The sequence below is a fragment of the Petromyzon marinus genome, chromosome 26, assembly GCF_048934315.1.
Source record: "Petromyzon marinus isolate PM22_M1 ecotype Great Lakes invasive population chromosome 26, UKy_Petmar_22M1.pri1.0, whole genome shotgun sequence".
Classification (NCBI taxonomy): Eukaryota; Metazoa; Chordata; class Hyperoartia; order Petromyzontiformes; family Petromyzontidae; genus Petromyzon; species Petromyzon marinus.
This window is the reverse complement of record NC_133692.1, coordinates 1834212-1859622: the sequence shown is the minus strand read 5'-3', so window position 1 is coordinate 1859622 and position 25411 is coordinate 1834212. Positions and strand designations below refer to the sequence as shown.

General features: G+C 45.4%; 1 protein-coding gene and 1 long non-coding RNA gene across 3 annotated transcripts in view; one reads left to right on the top strand and one right to left on the bottom strand.

Annotated features, from left to right (window-relative positions):
• Window positions 1-25411, top strand: part of LOC116946134 (katanin-interacting protein-like) — a 45401-nt gene that overhangs the window by 4631 nt on the left and 15359 nt on the right. For both annotated transcript variants that reach the window (XR_004403441.2, XM_032961023.2), the window contains exons 3-11: window positions 10160-10373; window positions 11721-11877; window positions 12247-12601; window positions 13314-13519; window positions 15169-15223; window positions 15887-16082; window positions 21486-21651; window positions 24031-24197; window positions 25041-25105. Coding sequence is in view for 1 of the 2 variants with exons in the window: in XM_032961023.2 (XP_032816914.2) it covers window positions 10160-10373; window positions 11721-11877; window positions 12247-12601; window positions 13314-13519; window positions 15169-15223; window positions 15887-16082; window positions 21486-21651; window positions 24031-24197; window positions 25041-25105 (1581 nt within the window). In the remaining variant the exon portion in view is untranslated. The remainder of the gene's footprint in view (window positions 1-10159; window positions 10374-11720; window positions 11878-12246; window positions 12602-13313; window positions 13520-15168; window positions 15224-15886; window positions 16083-21485; window positions 21652-24030; window positions 24198-25040; window positions 25106-25411) is intronic.
• LOC142929177 (uncharacterized) lies at window positions 8804-24036 on the bottom strand. Its single transcript, XR_012945389.1, has 3 exons — window positions 23912-24036; window positions 10132-10357; window positions 8804-9356 (listed from the first exon to the last, which is right to left on the bottom strand). It is a non-coding gene; the product is annotated as an uncharacterized LOC142929177 (long non-coding RNA).

The following is a 25411-nucleotide window of genomic DNA, read 5'->3' as shown; positions in this document are numbered from 1 at the left end:
ATCTCATAGGTGATCGTTATGGAAGTAGATATCTTGTGGTGGTTTCAATGAAAATGTTCAATGAAAGATTGGATGGACAGATCTATATCGGATGAAAGCACCAGTCATTGGGAGAGCATGGTGCTTGCATTTGTATTATTTTAGCAATGTGGAGATTGTCCCTTTTATTTGATCTGCATCATCAATACAAAAATATATTTACAAGTTACAATCTTCTTCTTTCGTATGGATTCATAGCAGCAGATTAAAGATGTAATTTTAGATGTTGTTATCCACTCAATTGTCTGTTCAGACGTGGAGTGGATCATGCCCATTCCTCCTTTAAAGGAGTGAAGACAACAGCCGTTTACACAAACCGCCGTTTACACAAACAGCCGTTTACACAAACCGCCGTTTACACAAACAGCTGTTTACACAATCAGCCGTTTACACAAACAGCCGTTTACACAATCAGCCGTTTACACAATCCGCCGTTTACACAAACAGCCGTTTACACAAACAGCCGTTTACACAATCAGCCGTTTACACAAACCGCCGTTTACACAATCAGCCGTTTACACAATCAGCCGTTTACACAATCAGCCGTTTACACAAACAGCCGTTTACACAATCAGCCGTTTACACAATCAGCCGTTTACACAAACAGCCGTTTACACAAACCGCCGTTTACACAATCAGCCGTTTACACAATCAGCCGTTTACACAATCAGCCGTTTACGATGTGGCGGTGGATTCTTTGGGATTGGTGGCCACACTGCTCGCAGGCCGCCGAATCTTCGATGCGCCATTTGTGCATCAGGTGGCCGCATCGGCCATGCCTGGTTACAATGATTAGCCATTATTGTAACTCGTAGGCCATCATCAATCCACTGCTAGATAGATGAAATCCTTCCCACACCGTGTCCATGGTGGTTGTTTGACCATACTTCACCACACCGGTCAGTGTGGGTTAGTGAAGCGGGGGGGGGTCCAGGACTAGTTCAGACATCACTCGCCGCTCTGATGATATCCATGGCCAGGAACCGAGCTCAAGTCGCCAGGCATCAAGGGTGCAGTGCAGTGCGGTAACCACTGTGCTCTACCCAGAGTATAAGAACAACGTCATTTACATCACGGTATAAAGAGTATTAAGGCTTTTCAAGAATCCCTTTAGGCTAAGTAGTGTTTCTAGATTTAAAGCTTTCGTGACTGCTAGGATCCATACTCTTTGGTTCTATTGGGTAAAGTCACGTAGGTGAAAATAAAATAACAAAAAATCTCCAGCGCTGTCCTCCAGACAGTCTCGTCCCTTCACCTGATGAAGGCCGCTTGTGTTGTGGCCGAAACGTCGTGATTTTTTGTTATTTTATTTTCACCTACGTGACTTTACCCAATAGAACCAAAGAGTAAGTAGTGTTTCTTATGTATTGTTCTCCACATTTATATAAAAAATAAGAGGTTTTATCTCTTCTGGCCATACAACAGGTGTAAAATGTTAAAACACTAAATGTGTTACCACAAGCACCACGCATGGTTCATGCAGTCACTTTATTCCTTGCAAAATGTTTTTATTTGGTGCTTGAACATCTTAACACCTGTTTTAGTGCCAAAAATGGTAAAAAAAAACATTCTTATTTTTCATATACAGTGTTTATATTGATACACGTTATTACATTTATAGGAATTACATTTTAATAAGTTCCAATTACCATCCTCAGCCATTGTATTTTTCGATGTTTTTATATTACCCAAATTCGCCTTATGCACTGTGTGATTTCACACACACAGAGCGCAGTGTGCATGATACGCATCGGGATACATTGAGGTCAAGAGGTCATCACGGCCGAGGTCATTCGTGTGACTGAATCTTGCCACTTCTTCCTTCGGCTCGATCTCATCGTTCTTCAAAGTTCCACATCTGCATTTAGATCTCCCCTTGGGTCTCCAGCCCCTGGGTACCACTCCAATGCCTCTCTGTGTCACCTGCCCTCCTCCACCCTGCTGTGCGCAAGTCTCATTCATCACAAACCACTTTTTCCAGAGTGCATCAACTACACCTTACCACATTCAATTCTCAACTCGCAAAGTTGCTCACTTTGTTTTGCCATGAAACTCGTCATCCCCCGTGTGTGCACACCTGTACTTAAAGGCCAGTTCGTTTATTTTCTCGCTCATCTGTTAAAAGAGTCACAACGGACATGCCTACTCTTCCAAAGTGGTTTATGCGGTCTGCAAAAACAAACACCTACCCTGCTAACGTAGCGTTACAGCCGCTTCATAACGACTTGTTGTGGTAATTAACAGATGGTAGTGGTGGGAGGGGAGCACATTCACAGCTGACGAATGACGTACGAAGAAAAAAACATAGCAACTGTTATTTGGCAGTCATGTAAAATGGCAAACGCAACGTTTTGACTTAAATGTCTTACTTGCATGTCTGACTCACGTGCCCACACCATTTTAAATACTGTAAAATACGAATGTCAAAACATCGTGAGAATGCTTATGTGTGAAAATTGTTACATCGCAGAGCCGTGATATATTGGGGGTTGGTTTCAGAAGACCTTCATCCAGCAGTGTGTTGACTAAGAGCTGAAATTCCATGATTATTTAGTATTCATAACCGTACTGAAGTCTCCCTTCGTGTTGGCTTGCCAAGGGATGACCACACCCGTCAATTGTAAACCTTGTATATGGGTTGGGTTTATAGGCAAACATGTACAGTACAACACGAATGAAATGCTCAAGGAATAACGTGCAAACATCTAAGCGGCAGTCAATTAAATGTTGAGCACGTTTATAATTAAGCAATGTTGTTTTTCTTGGCAAGGACACCGAAAGTAAATATGAAATTTGTCTTAATTGTTCAAAACAGAACAAATGAAGAAGGATACACAGAATTCTTATGTTTAATTATCTCTGCAACATCATGCATTTTGGAACTGCTGTGTAAACAAACACATGACACATTAACCTTACTCACACAATTAAGATTAATTATAAGTTACAATTGTAGGAGAAATATGGCCAGCCATAGTCTAAACATATATTGACATACCCCATTAAAAAAAATCACTTATTAAGGGTGGTTAATCGGTGTTTGCAAATCAGTTAATGTCCTAAAACACGTGGTGGGCGATCCGTGAACCATTATCATGGCAAACAAACGAATAACCATTCCCGTCGACTGCTGTCGTAACCCAACCCGTTGACATCTCTCCAGCCGGTTCATTTTGCCAGAGTGTGCTTGTCCCAGCCCTCCGCTCCTGCCTGGCACTCACGTGATGTCAGAAGAGCTGGCAAAATCTGAGTGCACATTCATTATGAATTTGTTCGAGGACTGGGTTGAGAGCCTTCCACCCATCCATCCCTATCAGCCCACGAGCTCCCCGCCCCCCCCACTGAACGAGTCCTAAGCCTGTGCACATGCATGAGGAGCCAACGACGGACGCACGTGAGCTGTACGGTAATCCGATTGTCATCTCATCCTGCACGGTCGCATCGACCAATCAAATGCAGGCCCGGACTCTGCCATCAATGGCTTGCACGAAGCTGAGGCATTGACATTATTAATCGGAAACCCTTCAGCGCATTACATTTTTTTATTCGGGTAAAATGGATCATTGTATTCGACTGCATGGACCAATGAAACGCAGGCGACTCTTTGAGGAATGTTAGCGAAATAACCAAGAATATGAATCCCTGCAGTCACGAAAACTTTAAATCGAAATGTTACGGAGTTTAGCATGAGCTGAGAGATTGAAAGAGTTGTCAACATTCGACATTGTCAGAGTTTTTTTCGTGTCATCAAGTTAAGTAAATGATTGATTTGCAAAGATAAAATGCTACTAATACTTAATTTAATTAATCCCTTTTGACTTTTCGTTTATTACATAATTCAACATCATCACCATTAGACATGGTCAAGCCACCACTGGATAAGTCTTCCCCAAGCCTCCACCATCTATCGCAAGACTGCAGTGTAAACAATGCACCCAGTGCGCGCACCAGCTGATTGGATCGCGTGTTGCCATCATCGGACACGAATGACGAATTGGCTCCTAAATGACTGGTTACGTAAACTATATATTTTTGATTTAAAGCTTTCGTGACTGCAGGGATTAATATTCTTGGTTCTTTCGGTAAAGTCACGTAGAAGGGAAACAATATAAAAATATAAAAAATAACATTCTCACTGCGTTTCGACTGCAACACAAGCAATCATCATCAGGTGTGAAACCCACAGCAATAAAATTTGAAAAAAGTGGCGATTTCTTTATTATTTTATTGTTTCCCTTCTACGTGACTTTACCGAAAGAACCAATAATATATATTTTTGCTCAAATTAAATATGTTCGCTGGCCTTTCATTAAAATAAAAACACAAAACGAGGGGACATTTGAGACTTTTATAGAGTCTTGAGATCTTACCTTGTTAAACGAAATAAACTTGAAACTATTTCCTTTCAATTGATAGTGACTGCTTTAACTTGGCATTAGAATGATAGCCTGGTATGTGCAATGCCTTAGCAAATAGAAACAAATACACAGCGCTTAAACATAATTAGATTCATGGCAAATCACTCCATTCCGCTTTTTCATTTCGCATCCTAATCAAATGACATGCTAAAGTGGAGTATCTTCCCAATGAAGAGGCTGACACACGCCTGCTCCAAGTCCCCTGTACCCTGCCTGGCTGCCTGCCCCGTCTCGCAAACAATTACTCAGCACTTTTGGAAAAGACAATGCAATTATTGCGTTTTGATATCCATCGATGACATTCATCGTCATCATCACCATCAGTCATGATCAATCTCCTGCCAGATGAAGCAATGGCAGAGCCAGGATTTTCAGGTAGTGGGGGGCAACCCCTCCAGCAATGAAAAATGATAGAGGAGTTGTTAGTAAGTAAGGATTCGTTCCTTGCTTTTTATTGGACGCGCGTGCGGCGATGGCGCGGCCATCGATCGAGGGTCGAATTGGATCCGCGTTGTGTGATCGGCATCGCGCTCGCTGAAGGTGAATGCCTTCAGGGAAGTCGTGTACTGTATACGCAACTGCGCACAATTCTGAGTCACTTATAACTGCTTTGCCGTTACATATTGCCAATTATGGACTCAGACTATTGTCCTATCATCTCATAGAGTCCCTGGCACGTCATAATATGCTACACAGTGGGAGTGGGGGTCGCAAAATGTCGATTTATTATTAATAAACCCCAATGATCCAATCGAAATTATGGATTTCGATCAGATCATTGGGGGGCACGTGCCACCCCCCTCCTCCCCCACAGAGCCAGTGGGATGAAGGGTTCCCTACACCGTCACCATCTCTTGTGCCCTCGTGATGCAGCAATCCATGGAGCTCCTGCACACGAGCCAATTTCATCACTCCATCTCCTCGAAGGCCACACTGGAGGATGCGTGCCGTTATTATTCTTGAGTATCACCCCTTCGAATGGCATCCCCTCTGATGGCCTCGTTTGCCCATGCCCACTTTTCTTAATAGTTTGGATGGTACAATTTCATATATATTTTAACACAAAAAATATGGCTTATATTTTAACACGAAAAATAAAGCTTAGATGTTCAACGAGATGCTGCTGTGGTGTATTGGCAAGCACACTGGACTGAATCCAGAGCTCATCGGTTCGAGCCCCCGGCACGACAGTTGCAACAACGGGGCACGTTTCTGAAATCTCGGTGCCTGTCCACGCACCACTATGAATGGGAAACACCGCAGAAATCTCGGTGCCTGTCCACGCACCACTATGAATGGGAGACACCGCAGTTCGTTGATCGGCAGCTCGTGTGTGCAATGGGATGAAGTGTGGGTACACCCACTTCTTCCAAGATATCTGCCAAGCTTGAGAGAATAGGTGGGAATACCCTCTAGATGGGCTCTAGAGATCCCACTAGTGGGGGCCCTTGTCGCAACATTGGCATGAGCAAGCACGTGCAGGGCCGCGTCTTTACCTGTTACATGTACATTTCAAATAGGCAAACTGCAGACGCAGCTGAGCAGTGGGTCTCTCTTCCACAGTTTTCAGTGGAAGTGAAATTCTTTATTTTCTTTCCTTGATAAGAAGTTAACGGGGGGGGGGGGGGGGGGGTGGTTTTCATCATAAGCTATGTTGGGGAATAAAATACAAAACATTTGTCTTGCTATCTTGACACACTTCCTGTGCGGTAGCAGCACAATTATCTACAAGGACACTCACTGAGGCTGTGAAGCCGACTTTGACAATGCAATACTTAGACATCGGCTCTTATATAATGATATAGTCGAAAGGACATACACACAGATATACGGTTTATAGTGTTTCTGCAGGCACACTCGAAGGCATGCAAATGACGCCGTGTGACTTCAGTGATATCGTGCTACTGACAACTGCTAAGCGTAACGACGAATCAATAATTAAAACAAAACTCAACACATTAATCAATAACACTGTTGCCTTAAAAATTAAAATATTGTAATAGGTGACGTTTGGGAAAGTAGGCCCTCATTCAAGGGCCACTTCGCCAAAACGAACAATTAAGCTCATTACACGGTGTAATTTTGACACTCCCCTCCTTAAGTTCGGTCGTGAGACTAATAATAGGTAATCTTTGGCTCACAGTAAATAACTACAGATTGGCCCAGTGATTCACATCAATCACAGCGACGCTTTAAACGGTGCCACCCCATCTTATGACAGCAATTGGCGCCGCAATGCCGAAATCCTGCATCTGGCCAAGCAGTAAATAGGCAATGAATAATGCATGGGACGCGCCAGTGACGCAGGTTAAAGAGCGATGCGTTTGCCCGTGATTAATGAGCGGGCGTGTGGAGCATACACTCATTTCACTTAAGGGTGCCCGAGGGCCACACGCTGCGACGCTTTGAATACAAAACATTTTGCTCATCCACCGCAGGTGTGCCGAGCAGCCTGCATTGCTTTTAGACGTTAAAAAGGCCGAGGGTTATAGGTCAAGCAGCCCTGCGGTGGCTTCTCCCGTGCCACCGCTGCCACCTGAAGGTGCCTTGATAGCCACTCCAGAGGGAGATGGTAAAACAGGACGATCTGCAGGGTGAGTTGGCCTACTCGTTCATGCTGGACCGTCTTGGAAGAGGTCGGCTAACTCATTTACACGGTCGGGTGGACAGAGGTGAAGGTATTTCGGAAATGTGCCCCACAATTTAAACTTGCTGCTTGGGAGGAGATCGAACCGAGATGACCCGCTGGGTTAAAAGTCCATTGCACAGACCATGGTTGCTGTCACAGCACCATCCCCGAAAACACGAAAACCAGTTTCACCTTAATTAACACGGTAAAGCGCCACTTAGAGTGGGCACGTTGCTCCTCGTGATGACTGTTTTACCCACGTGCAGACGTCACTGCCAGGCCAGCGTCCCATTTATTTGACCCACAGATCATTGAAAAACCCACCAAGTCAGATTATTCTATTAGGGCTGTAACATGTCAAGGAAAACCACATTATATAACATTTTCTGGGTGAGGCCCGATTCGATTTTACTCATGGTACAAGTACAGTACAACGCTTCTTATTCATGACCCTATTATCCCCGACTAGAATGATCTGCTGGAGCTGTAATGTCAGCAAAACTCCAGCTATCCACGGCCTGATTCTTCCTATTAGCTGGGGTTTACCTGCCCTGCACTGCGGCTTGCCTATTGTATACAAGTTGGCGAGATGATGATATCTGCCTCACCTGGTATGCAGGAGTGCGTGGGTTCAATCCCGACCCTGACGCATGTATATTTGGAGTTTGCATGTTCTCCCCGTGGTCGCGTGGATTTGTCTCCTGATCATCCGGTTTTCCCCTCCACATATAGAATCAATGTGTGTTTAGAGTATCTGGCTACTATATATTTCCACGTGATAAGCCACTTCGTTGAGCTATCATCAGTGGCCAGGTTGCTTCTGAAAAAAAGTTAATACCTCAGTGGACTTTGCCTGGTAGGATGGTTTAGTTTTAGTTTCTATGTGTTGGGGTTATTTGTTTACCTGTCCTGTATTTTGCACTCCTATCGTGTTTTTGTAACTGGTGTAACGTTCTTTCCCGCACCCCTACTGGACATCTGAGAAAAAGAGCTTTAGAGCTCAGGGGATTCCCCCTGCAGTATAAAGAAATATTCTGATTCTGACATTTTTTAGAAGTATACTATACGGAGAGCTACTGTACCAAAATGTTTACCATGCAGAGGCTACTGTCCCAAAATAAGATTAAATAACAATAAGACACCTTAATTGATCTTCACATGTTACATCTCAGGATCGCGAGAGACGGTGACGGCTTGGGAAAGATTTTCATCCAGCTGTGGATTGACCGTGGCTAATTGCGATGAAATCTTCGCAAGGGTCATCTTTTGATGCCCTCCAATTAGGAGTGTGCCGAGACTCCACCAACTGTGCACTGCATTCTCACCAAATGAGGCCGATCGAATGTCTCCCCTCCAGTGACTATTTGAGTCGTTTAAGGCAGGGGTTTGTACAAACACACAGAGCACCTCCCTAACGCAGCACCGGCATGCGGAATATCAGACTGGCTTTAGGCTCGCACGAGCTGGGAAGAGAACATTGTTGGTTTGAATGCGGCACCTAACTAACCCCATTGTGCGCTCTGCCGACAAAATTGCACCCTGCCAGTGCTTCACAGCGATCTGCACGAGGAACTGTGCAAGGCACTCGACCGTCTACGGAGTGAAACTCCCGAATGCCGTTGCCTAGGTGGGCAGCCCTGAGTGAGGGCTCAAGATCTAGGGGGAAGTGTGCACACGGTATACATACCGGACGGTGAAAATATTTTCGGAGAAAACATGTATTATGCACACGTACGTATGCTCCTTTATTTTATGGGTAATCCTCAACCACATCTGCACCAAACATGTCAGCGGGTGCGGATACTTGATGCACAAATGGAAATTAAATAACAAATCAACTCCCCGGTGTGCGGTGACTGTGGTCACTCAGAACAGAACCCTGGAACATATCACGACTCATCGCCCGAATTCACAAAATACGTAGGAGGCATCGTCGCAGCTACCGACTCGACTGCTATACTGACGAAAGTATCTGGCTCAATCACCTCATTGTAACATAATAGTTGTGTCTCTATGTCAGCATTAGCAATAAGAAGAAGCAGGCGATGTTTTTTTTTTATCGTACACCCACCATCTGTGGATATCTCAAGTGATTATATGGCAAGCGTTCAAGTAAGTTTGACATCGAGCAGCTGGGACTTCTGCAGCAGCAGGCCGATGTATCTTACTCTGAAGACTGTTCGGCTTCCACTTGACTATATGTAGTATCGTCAGCCGTGGTCGACTTTCTTCTGGATGAAGGCCTCCCTGTGTAGTCCTCTCTCACGTTCCTGCAATGCCACAGTCCATCGCACGCCTGCGTATGAGCTCTCGCTCTCTTCGGTCCTTTGGCTGGCACTCTGTAACCGGGCCCACCCATAGCGATGTGTCCTGCCTCAACCCCAATTACTGTTATTAACAGTGAATAACAATGGCATCTCTGATAAATGAATAAAAGCAACATGTAGCGTCTTTAAAAACTCCAATTACCCATGCCACTATTCTTCCTATTTGCATTTTCCACACCCTGCATTGCTGAACAACTTCCAGTTATTTGCAATTTGTTTGCAGATAGGTGGAGTAAACGCAGAGATAACTGCAGATAATGGGAATCTGTGATGTTTGTCCCCCCAAATTGCAGCGGATTAGAGGATTCCTGCAGGACAACCACACTCACGGGTCCTAAAGGTTGACACCTCTGTGTGGCGGTGCATCATCTCCTGTGGTTCTACATTTCCCTGGGACAATGGCCTATTACACGTGGTGTAATAATAATAATACTTTCATCTTATAAATATATAGCGTCATTCATGCTAATAGCAGCCCATATCGCTGTACGTTAATTATATGCAAGGACTAAATTCCATAGAAATCTGCTACCAAGCAAATCAAAACCCTACTACAAAGCAAAATCGTCCCATAATTCTGTATATTAATTATGTAGATGAGGACCAAATCCCATATACAGCCACTATCAAGCAAATTGAAACCCTACTACCGAGTTCAAATCTAAAATTATGAAGCAAATGAAGAAGTGGTGTGTGCAGACCGTTGGTGCCGAATCACCGTGTGCGCGTGATGCGGATGTGTCAAGCCGACAGGAACACGGCGTCTCCTGTCCAGTGGAGAAAGAATCATCACAGCGGCAGCCCCGTGTTGGAATCCTGGAGCTCCGCGCCGCGGGTCGGAAAGGGCGATAGGGGCCACCCCTCGGCCCTGCTTGCGGGGGGGAACAGCGATGACAGGCAGCCCATGGGCAGCCCCATTAGCAGCGGGCTGCACGTGGACAAGTCTGCGTGGGGAAGAGAGTGAGCGGTTTGCAATCACCTGCACAGCCCATCTTGAACAATGCTCATAACCGCATTGCTAATGCGTGCTTGACATCGTGGGGTTTTCCCCAATAATGTAATTTAATTTGCAATTATGTTGTGGTACAATGATATGTAATTATGTTACTTAACTTTAAAAGAGGGCAGCTCTAAAGATTAGGCATTGGTTGTTAGGTGAAGATGTTATCTCCCTCGCCTGGTATACAGGAGGTCGGGGGGTTCAATCCCGACCCTGATGCCTGTATATTTTGAGTTTACGTGTTCTCTCTGTGGTCACGTGGATTATCCACTCTTAACTGTCTTCTACAGCACAATGCAGACCGTTTAAATTTGCTCTTAAGAGGAGACTGGATGGCTTATCGGTCAGAGCGCTAAGCTGGCGCTGCTGAGATCCAAAATTTGTCAATAACGCCGTGGCCTTAAGAAAGAAAAACAATCGAAAATAGTCGACATCTTTTGGGCTATGGCCCTTACTTCACAGCACATAGAGAGGCCAGAGACTACAGTCTTTTCTTCTTTACGGCAGTATTTGTGCCTGTGCACCACCGCCAATACAGCGTCACCTAATAATGTGATTAAACCAGGCTCTCAAGTGTAGCCACTTTGATTGTCTCAATCCGGTCACCAATGACAACACACAAGAAAAACATTAAATTCCGTTTCGCACTTGATTTGGCAAATTTCCAGCTCCGCGGGTAAAAAAAAAAACCCATCAGTTTGACATTAGATGGACGGATGGGAGAGGGTTGCCCCCTAGTGTGCTAAGAGATCACTTGAAGGAATCTCAAAGGTAGTTCTGTAATATCTGCTTCGTGGCTATAATTGGGTGATGCAATGTACTGTTTCATGAGCGACCCAAATAGATCATTCGTCTCGCGACACCGATAGCACAATCGGGATGAACTTGGGGGGGAGGGCGGGGGGGCGAAGGGGAAATAAAAAACGATAAATAACTACCACTGACACCCGAGAGAGGATCATGATCGAGACAGACTCAGTTTTCACTTTGCTGTCCGCACAACAGAACATGTCCTCGACTGAGCAATGCGTGAAGCCACAATGCTAAATGACGAGACTCGCACAAAGGAACATTATGTTTTTGACAAAGTATAGATGGGCATTACAGTATTTATAAGAAGTTATATTAATACAAAAATAGCGAGTAATGACTTTGCATGTGTTTAGATGTTGCTCATGTGTGCAAGCATTATCTTCGCGGGTTGGCGAAAGCTCCGCATTTCCTCGTGTTATTTACAGATTGTGTTTCACCTTGCAGTAACGTACTGTGCAGCGCAATCTAATTGAGTGGGCGCCCCGTCTGTGCAGGAGCCTGGACGTCCACCAGCACAGCGGCTGGGAAGCAGAAGTGGAACGCCTTTGGGAAGGATTTGATATCCCAGTGCTGCCACGTGGCCAACACCTTCTCATCAACATTTGCAGCACCTGGGGAGACCGCCACTACGTCGGCCTAAATGGCATCGAGGTAGGGCCCACCGAACGCATCGGCAAAAGGTTTCGCCGGAACGGCACGTGACGCCGGGGTCTTGCGTGTGGTCATGGCCGACGGCCAAGAACTGCCACAGCCGCGCGTCGGTTATCCGCTGTCGCCCCCCCTCGGTGTGGAACTCTCTGTATCCCAGTTTAAAACGTAGGCGACAGCCACAAATCTGGCTGTCGCCTGATTATGCCGCTTTGTAAATACTGGAGAAACGTCGTACTCAGATTGTAAACGTTGTGCATTTGCTATCCAACACACCGGTGTGCTGAAGTAGTAACTAATTGGCGCGTTGTTCACGTGAATGATATTGGTCGCGAAAGCCTACGTGTGAAACATCGCTGTGACGTTTGGCAGGTCTTCGCGGACACGGGCGAGCCGGTGCCGATCGCCGAGGTGCTGGCCAACCCGGCCGACATCAACGTCCTGCCCGAGTACGGGCGGGACCCGCGTGTCGCCGCCAACCTGGTGGACGGCGTCTACCGCACGCAGGACGACGGCCACCTGTGGCTGGCGCCGTTCACGCCGGGCGCCGCCCACCTGGTACACCTCGCCTTTGCAGAGCCGTGCCGCGTCGCCATGATCCGCGTGTGGAACTACAACAAGTCGCGCATCCACGCGTGTCGCGGGGCACGACACCTCGACATCTCCCTGGACGGTGTCCTCGTCTTCAGCGGGGAGATCGCCAAGGCTTCCGGCACGCTCCGCGGGGGTAAGCCGGGGTCAGGGTACGTATGCTTGCCACGGCGGTGACCGGTTATGCCCTTGGGTGAGGGCGGCTAGGCGTGGCGATTCGTAAATGAAAGGTTTTTCTTTTCATGGAAAGTGAGATCGCGTGCGTGTAAATGCGTTGTTAACCCGCCACCGCCCGATGCGGCCAATCGATGAGGTTTGTCGCGTGAACAAAACAATTAGTTACTGCTTCGGCACACCGGTGTGTTGGAGAGTGAACCCGCAGCATTTACATAGCAACATCACCACATACTTACAGACTGATGTGAAGTGATATTATCATCACCCCATCTCAATCATTACCCATATAGATTGTGCTTCTATGTACAGAATTTAAGATGTGGTCACATTTAAATATTTAATGAATATGTAAGTTATTGTGTGCTTAATGCCATTGTTGCATCTTTAATGTATAATACAATATTTCACCCATCCTTTGTGTATATAGCACACTGCGACGCACAGCGTTTTTTGCAAAGTAGAATTCAAAATAATCGTCACGGTTCGACTCGTCGTGCATCGGGTGAAGATGATCATTAGAATATGACTGATATAACCAGTATAACTCACAGGTATCTTGGGACTCATCCCAAACGGCGCTAGCGGAGTCCACTCCGCGTGCAAAATACTTAAGCAATTAAAAGTGTTCTTCTGGCGACGCCGTGCTGGACGTGCGGCCCACTCTCTCTCAGGCGTGGAGCAGTTCGGAGACACAATTCTCTTCACCACCGACGACTCAATCCTCGAGGCCATGGCTCGGCACGACCAGACGTTTCAGGAGGAGTGGAAGGAGGAAGAGAGCAGAGAGGACCTCCCAAACCGGCCGCGAACGAGCGACAGGGACGCTGACGAGAGGCCAATCACCTGCGCCGCCTTGCCCAGCTGTGAGCAGCAGAAGGTACCGCGGTGGGCACAACTGGCCCGATACATTGGGTCCGCACCAGCGGTTGCCAACCTGTGGTACGCGCACCCCTAGGATATACACCGTGTCTCTCGGGAGAACGTGAGGTGGAACCTGTGGTGGTCACGTGGGGTCACCCAAGCAGTGCTGCTTGACGTGTATGCACTCGCAATTCTAAAGCCATATGCCTGTGTGTTATATGTTAAAAGTATGCTATATGTTAGATGTGTGTTCCACAAAAAAGGTTTATTTTGGGTTGGATCGCGTTAATATAAATGTGTCGTTAAAACCGCCACCACCCAACACAGCCAATGAGTAAAGTTTGTCACGTAAACAAACACATGCCGATTCGTTACACCGTTGTGTTGGAGTGAAAATCCACAACATTTACAATCTGAGTACGATATTTCGCCAGTAATTACAACCGGCATCATCAGGCGGCAGCCAGATTTGTGATGTGTGTTAGATGTATGTTAGATGTATGTTAGATGTATGTTAGATGTATGTTAGATGTATATGAATTGGGTGAACATGCGCAATGGAATGCCTCAGTCATTGCACGTGATCTGCTTGTGCCCTCTCTCATGTATAACGTTTAGTGAACTTTTATTTTCCAAATACGAAAAATAAGTTATTCATATTCATCATAAATCGTTTTTCACTTCCTGTAAACCTCAGCACTCCTCCCCTCGGCTTCATGAGGACGGCGATCCAAATTAAACTGTACAGCGGTGATTTTTTAAGTGTTATTAAAATGTAAATGCCTAATCAATTGTTATGAATTCATTCAGTGTTAACGCAAATGACTTACGCGTGACTGTAATTAAACAGTTATTTAATCATTGACCTCGTGTATGATGATGATGATAATGATAGGCGGACAGTTGCTGGGTCTGATAAGGAGGCGTAAATGATGAGAAAATTGGTCGGAAGCCACTGCACTGACACTGAGGTCCCAGTCCTGGTTCTTCCCGTCTGGTGTGGATGATGTCCAGTTCGCGTTGGCAAGATGTTAACTCCCTCGCCTCGTACGCAGGAAGGTCATAGGTTCAATCCCGACACTGACACCTGTATATTTGGAGTCGGCGTGTCTCTCTCCCCGTGATCGCGTGGATTTTTCTCCTGGGTCTTCCGGTTTTTCCCTCCACATTGAGAATCAACATCACACATTCAGAGTATTTGGCTGCTATGAATTATGCGCGTGATAAGCCACTTTAGTTGAGCTATCATTTGTGGCCAGGTCGCTTCTGAAAAAAGAGCTTACATAGCTCAGTGGGTCTTACTTGAAAAAATAAAAATTGTCGATAGTATAGTTTTCACTTCAAATAATTCACTGATAATTTGAGATGCATGTCGCGTCTCTTGGAGGCAGTCTGGGAAACCTACGGTTGACCTTTTTGTAACTAAACAGCACGACAGAGTGCATTGGCTTAAGTGGAAGGTTATTGCATGGAGCAATGCATATTGCATATTTAAGGCAGCAGCCAAAATGTTTCAAAAAGGGTTTAAGAAAAAAAACTCCCAGCACAAACACCTTTAATTTGAGATTCTATAAGGTGATAACACGAATGTATTTGTTCTGTAATCGAGTTATATATATAGTTCCGATGTGCGGTGCATGCTGTGACTCTTAACACTTTTTTCAGAGTTTGGATTTTGCTGAAGAAACGGAGGGAGAAGTTGGAAAGTATACGGGGACACGTGAGTAGGAAGCATTCACTCAGCAGTTACATTTTCAAAAGTAGAATCATAAAAAAACCTTGGTGATATTAAAATTGCTGTCTAAACAGATAAGTTTGGTAATATTTGCTGACAGGATTTATTGATTTTTTTTGCAAAATTCTTCCCATGCAGTTAAATCAATGAGAAATAATTATACAAAGATACGTGCAATGATGCACACATGACCAAAACAAGTACAAAATGGACCGATTGAATGCAGTCTCGCATTTTGTTTTGTCTGATGGAAAGGATAAATAACAAAAAAAACACTTCGTGGGAAATAAATTCTATTCAATTTCGTTTTTCTGTAATTAGAGCAAAAACCATTATAATTCATCAGCGCACAATAATGTGTGACTCCGAAGTGATTTAGGTTTTTTGAAAATGTTAACAATGTGCCACCAACCATTAGGCGGGGGGAGGGTTTGGGGGGAGTGGGGGACAGGGGGTAGGGGGGAGAGGGAGGGTTGGGGGGGACGGGGTGAGTGGGACGATGGGGTGGAGGGGTGGGGGGGGGAGGGTGGGGGGGGAGTCGGAGGGTGAAGTGGGGGTAAGGGAACCCGGGAGGGGTGGGGGGGGTGCACTCGACAGCGGTGACATGGGGTGCTTCTCCGGCCCGGCGATCTCTGTGCGGTGAGCTAGGCCTGCAGCTGAACGTGACCCACACGTGGGGAGATGAGCTGCAGTTTGGGCTCACGGGGCTGGAGGTGGTGGGCTCCAGCGGCGACGTGCTGCCCGTCTCGGCGGGAATGCTCAGCGCGCCCTCGGCCTCCGCGCCTGGCAGCCCGGCTACCGCCGCGGAGGCCCGGCACGAATCGCCCTCCTCCGGCCTCGACAGGTACGTACGTACGTAAGATGTACGTATGTTGACCTTCTTTAGCACCGTACGTAGGCAACCTCGCTAATCGGAGGTGCGGGGGAAGGACAACAAACTAAATACAAAATATAAATTCTAAAGAAATTAGTTTGTCAATCTAGGTGATTTATAAGCACGTAGCTCCAGTCGCTTCCTGATATCGGCAGAGCATTCCAGACGACCGCAGAAGGACATCTGAGAGCGCGATGCGGTGACCGTCTTTGTTCGATGGCCAGACAAAAATCCGTCGCCGCGAGGATGACCGGAGTCCGCCCCGGTGGTTTGTGCTCCTTGACGATGCCTCCTACTCCATGGGCAGGCGACACAAGCCGCCACCCCACAGCCCCGATACGTTGAGGCGCTCTGGAGCCGCGCGATCCGTCTCCCGTCCCCCTTTCGTGAGGCCGTCCCCGTTAACGTCGCACGCCGCCGAGGGCGTCCCCTCCTCTAGGAAGTCGATGGGAAAGTGGCTGCCGAGACGAGGCTCCCTTTGACGAGTTCGCCCAGGCGGCACGTCACGTCGCCGCCAAAGCAGAGTGTGCACCTAGCTTCATGCTGAACACATTGCGTGTGTGTTATATATATGTCAAAAGTACAGGGTGCTTCACAAATAATGTTAACACTTATATGGGACTATTGTTTTTTTTATGGAAAAGGAATGGATAATACACTGTGACGTCAAAGAGTCTCTACTTGTTCGTCATCGTTGTCAACACGTGCCTGGAATCTTCTCCAGGTGGTCTCCAGAGCCCGGAGGCAGCGCATTTCTTGTGATGTTGTTGCAAATTCTCCGAAGTGTTAACGTTTTTTTGAAGCACCCTGCAGTCTGATGACAATACCAGCGAGCTGCTTGATGCCATATTGTTGGTCTATAATGGCAGCACTTTCTTTCCAATTGCCCGTATTTATCCACAATAGCTTTTTGCGTAAGGCCACGTAATGGTCTGGACAAATTTGTATCATTAACAACCTTCCACCACCCCACGCAACCAACCAAATTACATTGTTACGTTTACACGCGTGTAACGCGTATAATGCATGTATAATTATTGTTTAGGCTCAGCGGTAAATCGGAGAACAATTCTCATAACATAAGGGAGCATCATCAGGACAAGATCCAGAGAGTCAGAATAAAAATCTATTAAGTCTGAATAACTGGGTCATCTTACCCCAGCAGTTGGAGTATTTATCTGCACTCAATTTCCACGTGATAAGCCACTTCGTGGAGCTATCATTTGTGGCCAGATCGCTTCTAACAAAAGAGCTACATAGATCAGTGGGCTTTACATGGTTTAAATAAAAAAAATGTTTCATTTTAGTTTATCTTAAATAGGTGCCTAGACCTCATTACATGGCCTGACCAAAAATGAATGATGAATTCATATATTCTCTGCGAAAAACCTACATTAAGTTTGCATGTATTTCAACACCATTTCTTCAGAAGAGCAAACCACCGCCAACCTATTATTCACCAGTATTTGACCTACTAACGACGGGATGGAATGGATGATGACACGCGGTATATTTCGGATAATAGGAGGAGCACAGCACGCAATGACAGCTGCTGTGAACGGTGTCTCTACAAATTTACTTTACATACATGACGATTAAGCCATATTTCTCCACGTCGCACTTGCAACCTGCAGAAGGAAAATATTAAAGTAAAATTACATCGGTAAGTGAACCCTAGGGGGAACGCTTTGCCTCTGCAATGGTGCCTTTCTGATACCTCTCTCCAATAGTGGAGAGGCAGAATGTTCACGATTTTAAAGTGACAACCAGCACAACATGGGGGGCGGGGGGGAAATCATATTGATTTTAAAATAAAAAAAATATAGCGTAACTTTGTTGTGAAAGACTCGTTCATTCAAGCAACAATCTAAAAATGCGTCTTTAAATAGTGCATGCATCCATGTAATCTGTATTGGGCTGAGGTTGGGAGTGGTTAAAATGTGACGTTCGTAGTTTAGCACGAAGGCTTACACGACCAATATAATCCATAAAAGGTTTTTGGGTTCGATGGTGTAAATATAAACGTGTCGTTAAACCCGCCACCACTCGACACAGCCATTTCCTAAGGTTTTTGAATACCCGAGTGTAAATTTTAATTTACATTCAAACAAATATATCTCCAAATGAGATATATCTCCAAATGTGAAATGTTTGTTTAAACGTTTGCGTGACAAAACACATCACATGTACAGTGAGGGAATTCAGTATTTGATCCCCTGCTGATTTTGTACGCTTGCCCAGTGACAAAGAAATGATCAGTCTATAATTTTAATGGTAGGTTTATTTGAACAGTGTGAGACAGAATAACAACAAAAATCCAGAAAAACGCATGTCAAAAATGTTATAAATTTATTTGCATTTTAATGAGGGATATAAGTGTTTGACCACCTCTCAATCAGAAAGATTTCTGGCTCCCAGGTGTCTTTTATACAGGTAACGAGCTGAGATTAGGAGCACACTCTTAAAGGGAGTGCTCCTAATCTCAGCTTGTTACCTGTATAAAAGACACCTGTCCACAGAAGCAATCAATCAGATTCCAAACTCTCCACCATGGCCAAGACCAAAGAGCTCTCCAAGGATGTCAGGGACAAGATTGTAGACCTACACAAGGCTGGAATGGGCTACAAGACCATTGCCAAGCAGCTTGGTGAGAAGGTGACAACAGTTGGTGCGATTATTCGCAAATGGAACACAAAATAACTGTCAATCTCCCTCGGCCTAGGGCTCCATGCAAGATCTCACCTCGTGGAGTTGCAATGATCATGAGAACGGTGAGGAATCAGCCCAGAACTACACGGGAGGATCTTGTCAATAATCTCAAGGCAGCTGGGACCATAGTCACCAAGAAAACAATTGGTAACACACTACGCCGTGAAGGACTGAAATCCTGCAGCGCCCGCAAGGTCCCCTTGCTCAAGAAAGCACATATACATGCCCGTCTGAAGTTTGCCAATGAACATCTGAATGATTCAGAGGACAACTGGGTGAAAGTGTTGTGGTCAGATGAGACCAAAATGGAGCTCTTTGGCATCAACTCAACTCGCCGTGTTTGGAGGAGGAGGAATGCTGCCTATGACCCCAAGAACACCATCCCCACCGTCAAACATGGAGGTGGAAACATTATGCTTTGGGGGTGTTTTTCTGCTAAGGGGACAGGACAACTTCACCGCATAAAAGGGACGATGGACGGGGCCAGGTACCGTCAAATCTTGGGTGAGAACCTCCTTCCCTCAGCCAGGGCATTGAAAATGGGTCATGGATGGGTATTCCAGCATGACAATGACCCAAAACACACGGCTGAGGCAACAAAGGAGTGGCTCAAGAAGAAGCACATTAAGGTCCTGGAGTGGCCTAGCCAGTCTCCAGACCTTAATCCCATAGAAAATCTGTGGAGGGAGCTGAAGGTTCGAGTTGCCAAACGTCAGCCTCGAAGCCTTAATGACTTGGAGAAGATCTGCAAAGAGGAGTGGGACAAAATCCCTCCTGAGATGTGTGCAAACCTGGTGGCCAACTACAAGAAACGTCTGACCTCTGTGATTGCCAACAAGGGTTTTGCCACCAAGTACTAAGTCATGTTTTGCAGAGGGGTCAAATACTTATTTTCCTCATTAAAATGCAAATCAATTTATAAAATTTTTGACATGCGCTTTTCTGGATTTTTTTTGTTATTCTGTCTCTCACTGTTCAAATAAAGCTACAATTAAAATTATAGACTGATCATTTATTTGTCAGTGGGCAAACGTACAAAATAAGCAGGGGATCAAATACTTTTTTCCCTCACTGTACAAGCACGTCTCATTTTGCATTGAGTATTTTGTAAAAGTAGGTTAGAGGGAGTAGGAGGAATTTTACATATTAATAACACACACGAGAGGGGGAGAGATTTTTTTTAAAGGCCCGGGGCCGGCCCAGGACACACTGGCAGGGCAATGTCACTCGGCTGGCCTGGGAACGCCTGTATAGTGTAGCGTATAGTAGTGTAGTGTATAGTGGTGTAGTGTATAGTAGTGTATAGTAGTGTGTAATGTATAGTAGTGTATAGTGTAGTGTATAGTCGTGTGTAGTGTATAGTAGTGTGTAGTGTATAGTTGTGTGTAGTGTATAGTCGTGTGTAGTCTATAGTAGTGTAGTGTATAGTGTAGTGTACAGTACAGTGTAGTGTATAGTGTAGTGTATAGTAGTGTATGGTGTAGTGTACAGTGTAGTGTATAGTAGTGTATAGTGTATAGTAGTGTACAGTGTAGTGTATAGTGTAGTGTATAGTAGTGTAGTGTATAGTAGTGTAGTGTATAGTAGTGTATAGTAGTGTAGTGTACAGTGTAGTGTATAGTAGTGTATAGTAGTGTATATTAGTGTAGTGTACAGTGTAGTGTATAGTAGTGTATATTAGTGTAGTGTACAGTGTAGTGTATAGTAGTGTATAGTAGTGTAGTGTATAGTGTAGTGTATAGTAGTGTAGTGTACAGTGTAGTGTATAGTAGTGTAGTGTATAGTGTAGTGTATAGTGTTATAGGGAAAGCGAGGTGTGGACCACCCTAGTCAACACGCTGCTGCTGCCGTGACCCTCACCAGCGCAAGCGGACTGAGAAAGTGCCGCAATATTTTGTCCATGATATTCGAATAATTTTACACATTAGCAGATATTTCTCCATGGAGGCAATGTTCGCCCAGTGAATCCTCATCTGCACATTGCCGAGTACACTGCGTCGACATCATTCATGCAAACGAAAATCATTCTGCCTCGTAAATGTCTTCTTGCCGCCTTTTTACATTTAGATTTAATTATTTCAGCAGGAAGGGCTCAATGAGCTGCTAGGGTCTATTTCACGGGCGTCCTGCTACGGTACAGATGTTGTACAATACAGACTGTGGTTACAACCATGGTCACATAGGTTAGGATACAAACGGCGCGTATATCGGTACCTGTGCTTCACACATTACGGAAATAGGAAACCGGTGGAAATATTTAAGTGCGAACCGCCCAGACTCGGGCTTACGCCTCCGTGCCGACTGTTTGTTACGGGTACATCTCCTTAGCTCTTTCGGTAAAGTCACGTTGAAGGGAAACAACAAAATAATAAAATATATAAAACAATAAAAATTATCACGACGTTTCGACCATAACACCTGAAGACGACCGTTCGTGTTATGGTCGAAACGTCGTGAGAATTTTTATTGTTTTATATATACTTTATTATTTTGTTGTTTCCCTTCAACGTGACTTTACCGAAAGAGCTAAGAATATGAATTGCTGCAGTCACGAAAGCTTTAAATCAAAATTCTACAGGTACATCGATGAAGGACTTGAGTTTCAGGAACGAACTGGGGTTTCTCACGGCCGGTTTCCCGCCCCTCCCTGCGCTTTCCGCTCAGGCTCTTGGACGGCGAGAATGTGACCACGTGCGCAGAGCACATGTGGTGCCTGCCTTTCACGCCGGGAAGGAGTCACCTGCTGGTCATCACCCTCGCACGGGCGCACACCATCACCGGGCTCAGGTTCTGGAATTACAACCGCTCGCCCGAGGATACGAGCAAAGGGGTGGGTTATTCGCGACATGTTCAGCGGCCCGGTTTTTTTGTTGTTGTTGTTGCATGTTTTTTTGGGACGTCACAAAAAGTTTTTTTTCCCTGTCTCGGCGTTCTTGCCGACCCGTACAAATTTCTTCACGGTGATTTTTTTTTGTACTTTGCTCGCGTTTCAAATATTTCACCCCTATCGCGCGCGCGCCAATGTTTATGGATGTTTATCGTTTTCAGAGTGTGATTTATGGAGCACGACAAGCACTTCTGATATTAATATTTTAAAAAAACGTAATAAAAATGGCTCTAGAATTTTCGTGAATGTTATAAAAGCGTTGTATTACAAATTGGATTCTTTTTTGTAAACACAATCAAAAGGGATGTCCCGTGTTATCAAGCAATGCATATTATATATTGCCTTTTATAAAAAAAAATGTTGTGCATGTTTATATTCTACAATATACCTTGTGAACAGCGCTGTTGTGCGTTTGCTAAATAAAAGTAAGCCTTGGGAATGCTACCCAAGGCTTGTGTATTGTGTAAACTCTAAAAATGCAAGAGAGAAATTAACAAAGTATTATCAGCTGCTACATCCATGACTTAGAAGAATGTCGTTAAAAGTAATGCTGTAGTGTAGAGATAGTTACAGTCTTGCCATTAAGTGTACCGTGCCAATAGTTACTCCTTGTTACTGTTATTCGTACTACTACTACTATGCTATTAGAACGTTATGTAATGCTTTTATGATGTTACTGTTTCTATTATATCGCACTGGCTTTATAAATGTTGCCCCCGTCATGGGAAGGTGGAATTTCCACCACTGGCTCTCAGGACTGTAAACAAGAGATGAGCATCACCTCAGTGCTCATTTGAGCAGAAAATCACTGTTTTTTTTACATTTATATAAGAAGTTAAAACGCAAAGATACCAACCTACTAAGACTTTTAACCTTGGATTGTAACTCCATCTGCAGAGTAGACTAGTTGGCTCAAGATCACAAAAACATCATGTCCATAGTCATGAAGGGTTGCGATTATTTGCCCAATACTGATTTGTTTCTTAACTGTGGAGCATTCTAGAAGGCCATGCTATACAAATACACGAGGGTTAATTAATCACGATTACAAAACTGTTTTCAATTCAGGCCGCATCGTGTTCATGAGGTGATATGCTCAGCACATTGAGACTTCATCCTGATGGTTCTGGCTCTGTGTTCTCCATTCCCGTATTTCATTCAGCTCACCTCCTGTATGAATCTCGCTCCCACGTCGATATATCAAATAGAGATGATGCTGGTGCTGCGGCAACATAAATCGCAGTGTGTGTCAATCACCACACTCAGCTATTTCCATGACCAGAGCGTCATCGTTAACAATAAAAAAAAACGAACCAGGTTACTAGTTGTGTGCCGGGTCAACCGAGGAAAGGCCAAGAGCACGTTCAATTGATACCTGCCACTTGTATTGTACAGGGTGCTTCAGAACAATGTGAACACTTCTGAGAATTTGCAACAATACCACGAGAAATGTGCTGCCTCCGGGCTCCGGAGACCACCTGGACAAAATTCCAGGCACGTGGTGACAATGATGGCGAACAAGTGGAGACTCTTTGACTTTTTGAAGCTATTAACATACAATTGTTATCATGTTACAGTGTATTATTTGGGTCTTTCGGTAAAGTCACGTAGATAGGTTCAAAGAAAATAACAAATAACCTATCTCCGTGACTTTACCGAAAGACCCAAAGAATATGAATTCCTGCAGTCACGAAAGCTTTAAGTCAAGATCTTACATTAAAAACGATAGTCCCATGTAAGTGTTAACATTTTCTGAAGCACCCGGTTCATGGCCAGAAATGTAATCCAGATCTATGGGATCCTGCCGCAGCTTTGCTAACTTCCACAGCAGCACCCATCCTGTGAAGGGCTACACGTAGCCACTGCAGAAATGCACGGCGATATTCACAGGCATCAAATTGCACACGTTTGCTGCCACGCATCCCCACTGCACTGGAAGCCGGAACACAGCACTCGACCTTGGAGAAAACTGCCGCGTAGGCCTTTCTCTCGAGGTAGTGCCGTAACGTGTGTTCGGGTTCAGCTCTTCAGGAACTGCCACTGCAGGACTGATTAGGTCCTGAAGAAGTTCCCAGCGGATGGAGTGAAACGTCAGACATCCTGAACGAACAACCATGCGATGACAATGCGAAAATCGCGCCAGAGGCCTTTTGACGAGTACGGACGACTTTGTGCGACCATTACAAAAAAATCCACTTCATACCTTCATAACCCGGACAGCGCCTTGAAATTTAAGCAGACGTATCCCACCGTGAGTTGAAGTCAAGTTGAATTTTCTGACACCCGTTCTTGCTACGTCCATCCATCCATCCCACCCCCCAGGTCCGCACAGTCCACGTGGCGCTGGACGGGCGCGTGGTGTCTCCACCAGAGGGCATTCTCCTGAGAAAGGGGCCAGGAAATTGCCACTTTGACTTTGCTCAGGAGATTATATTCCGAGAGTTTGCTCCAGGGAGCGCACAGGCCAGAGCGCAGCAGACTTCCTGCAGGTACCTTTGACCTTATAAAACTAAAAGGATTAAACTTTTGCCTCGTGAAATGTCATTGCTATGTGCGTTTGTCTTTGCCTGGTTGTGTTGTGCATTTGAATCTCATAGAGTTGCCTAACAGCGTTTTAAAGCCAATTATATCAGTCTCTCTTATAAAACGGCATATTGTCTTAAGGTCAGAAACATTATCGACATTATAGTAAAGGCCTTGGGAAGTGTTGAAAAAGAAAATCCCGATGTTGAGCTTTCAGATGTATTTTAAATGTTACATTCAGTGAAATGCTTTCAACCAATTTCACTAAATTTCAGTCATACCATGTACCGTATATTTATACTGCATGGAAGCTGTTTGCATGTCAATTGCATAAACGATTTAAGATACACTCTGTACATACACACATCATACATGTGCAATTGACATAATTGGCTGTGTCGGGTGGTGGAGGGTTACGACACATTTATACTTATGCGATCTAACCCAAAAACCTTTATTATGAATAATATCGGTCGCGAAAGCCTACGTGTTAAACGAGCAAAACAATGCCTGATACCGATGCATTGACGCGCGTGTCCAGTGTCCACGCCGCGTACCAGAGCTGTCTCTAACGCGCAGCGTGGTGATTATGCATGCGAGCTGCTCATCGATGATGACCTTTCGATGACCGTCGACGATGACCTTTTTCTCCTTCAAGAACTGAACGACCTGGAAACGACAGCGGCGTGCGGCGCAGACGCGGAAGACCCTTGCGCGGCGGCTGACAAACGCCTCCGACCGATTAACTTGCGTTCAGTCAGCCGGTCGCGTTATCGCAGCTTTTTATTTTTTTTTATATTTCATTCCAGGCAAATTCACAAGACAATCGAGCAGCCGAGCATGGCCTACGAGGCGCCCGCGATGCCTTGCGGATGTATCCTCGTGTTAAGTCGACAAAAATGACGCGTGCTCTACACCAGTGTTCATCGCTCATTTTCAGAGGTAGGGTGGGGCACTTTCGTCGAGAAGACATCATCAGTGTGAGGGCCGCCACAACATTTGAAACCATCGTGGGTGGGGGGAGGGGGTTTCCAGCAGCACGATGACGACGATGATGGGGGGTGTTGTCACCACTCTGTGTGGACTGTCGGGGGGCCGCACTAAAGGCCACCAGGGGCCGCCAGTGGCCCACGCGACCTTGAAAATGAAGACCGCCGCTCTATGCGCACAATTACACTTG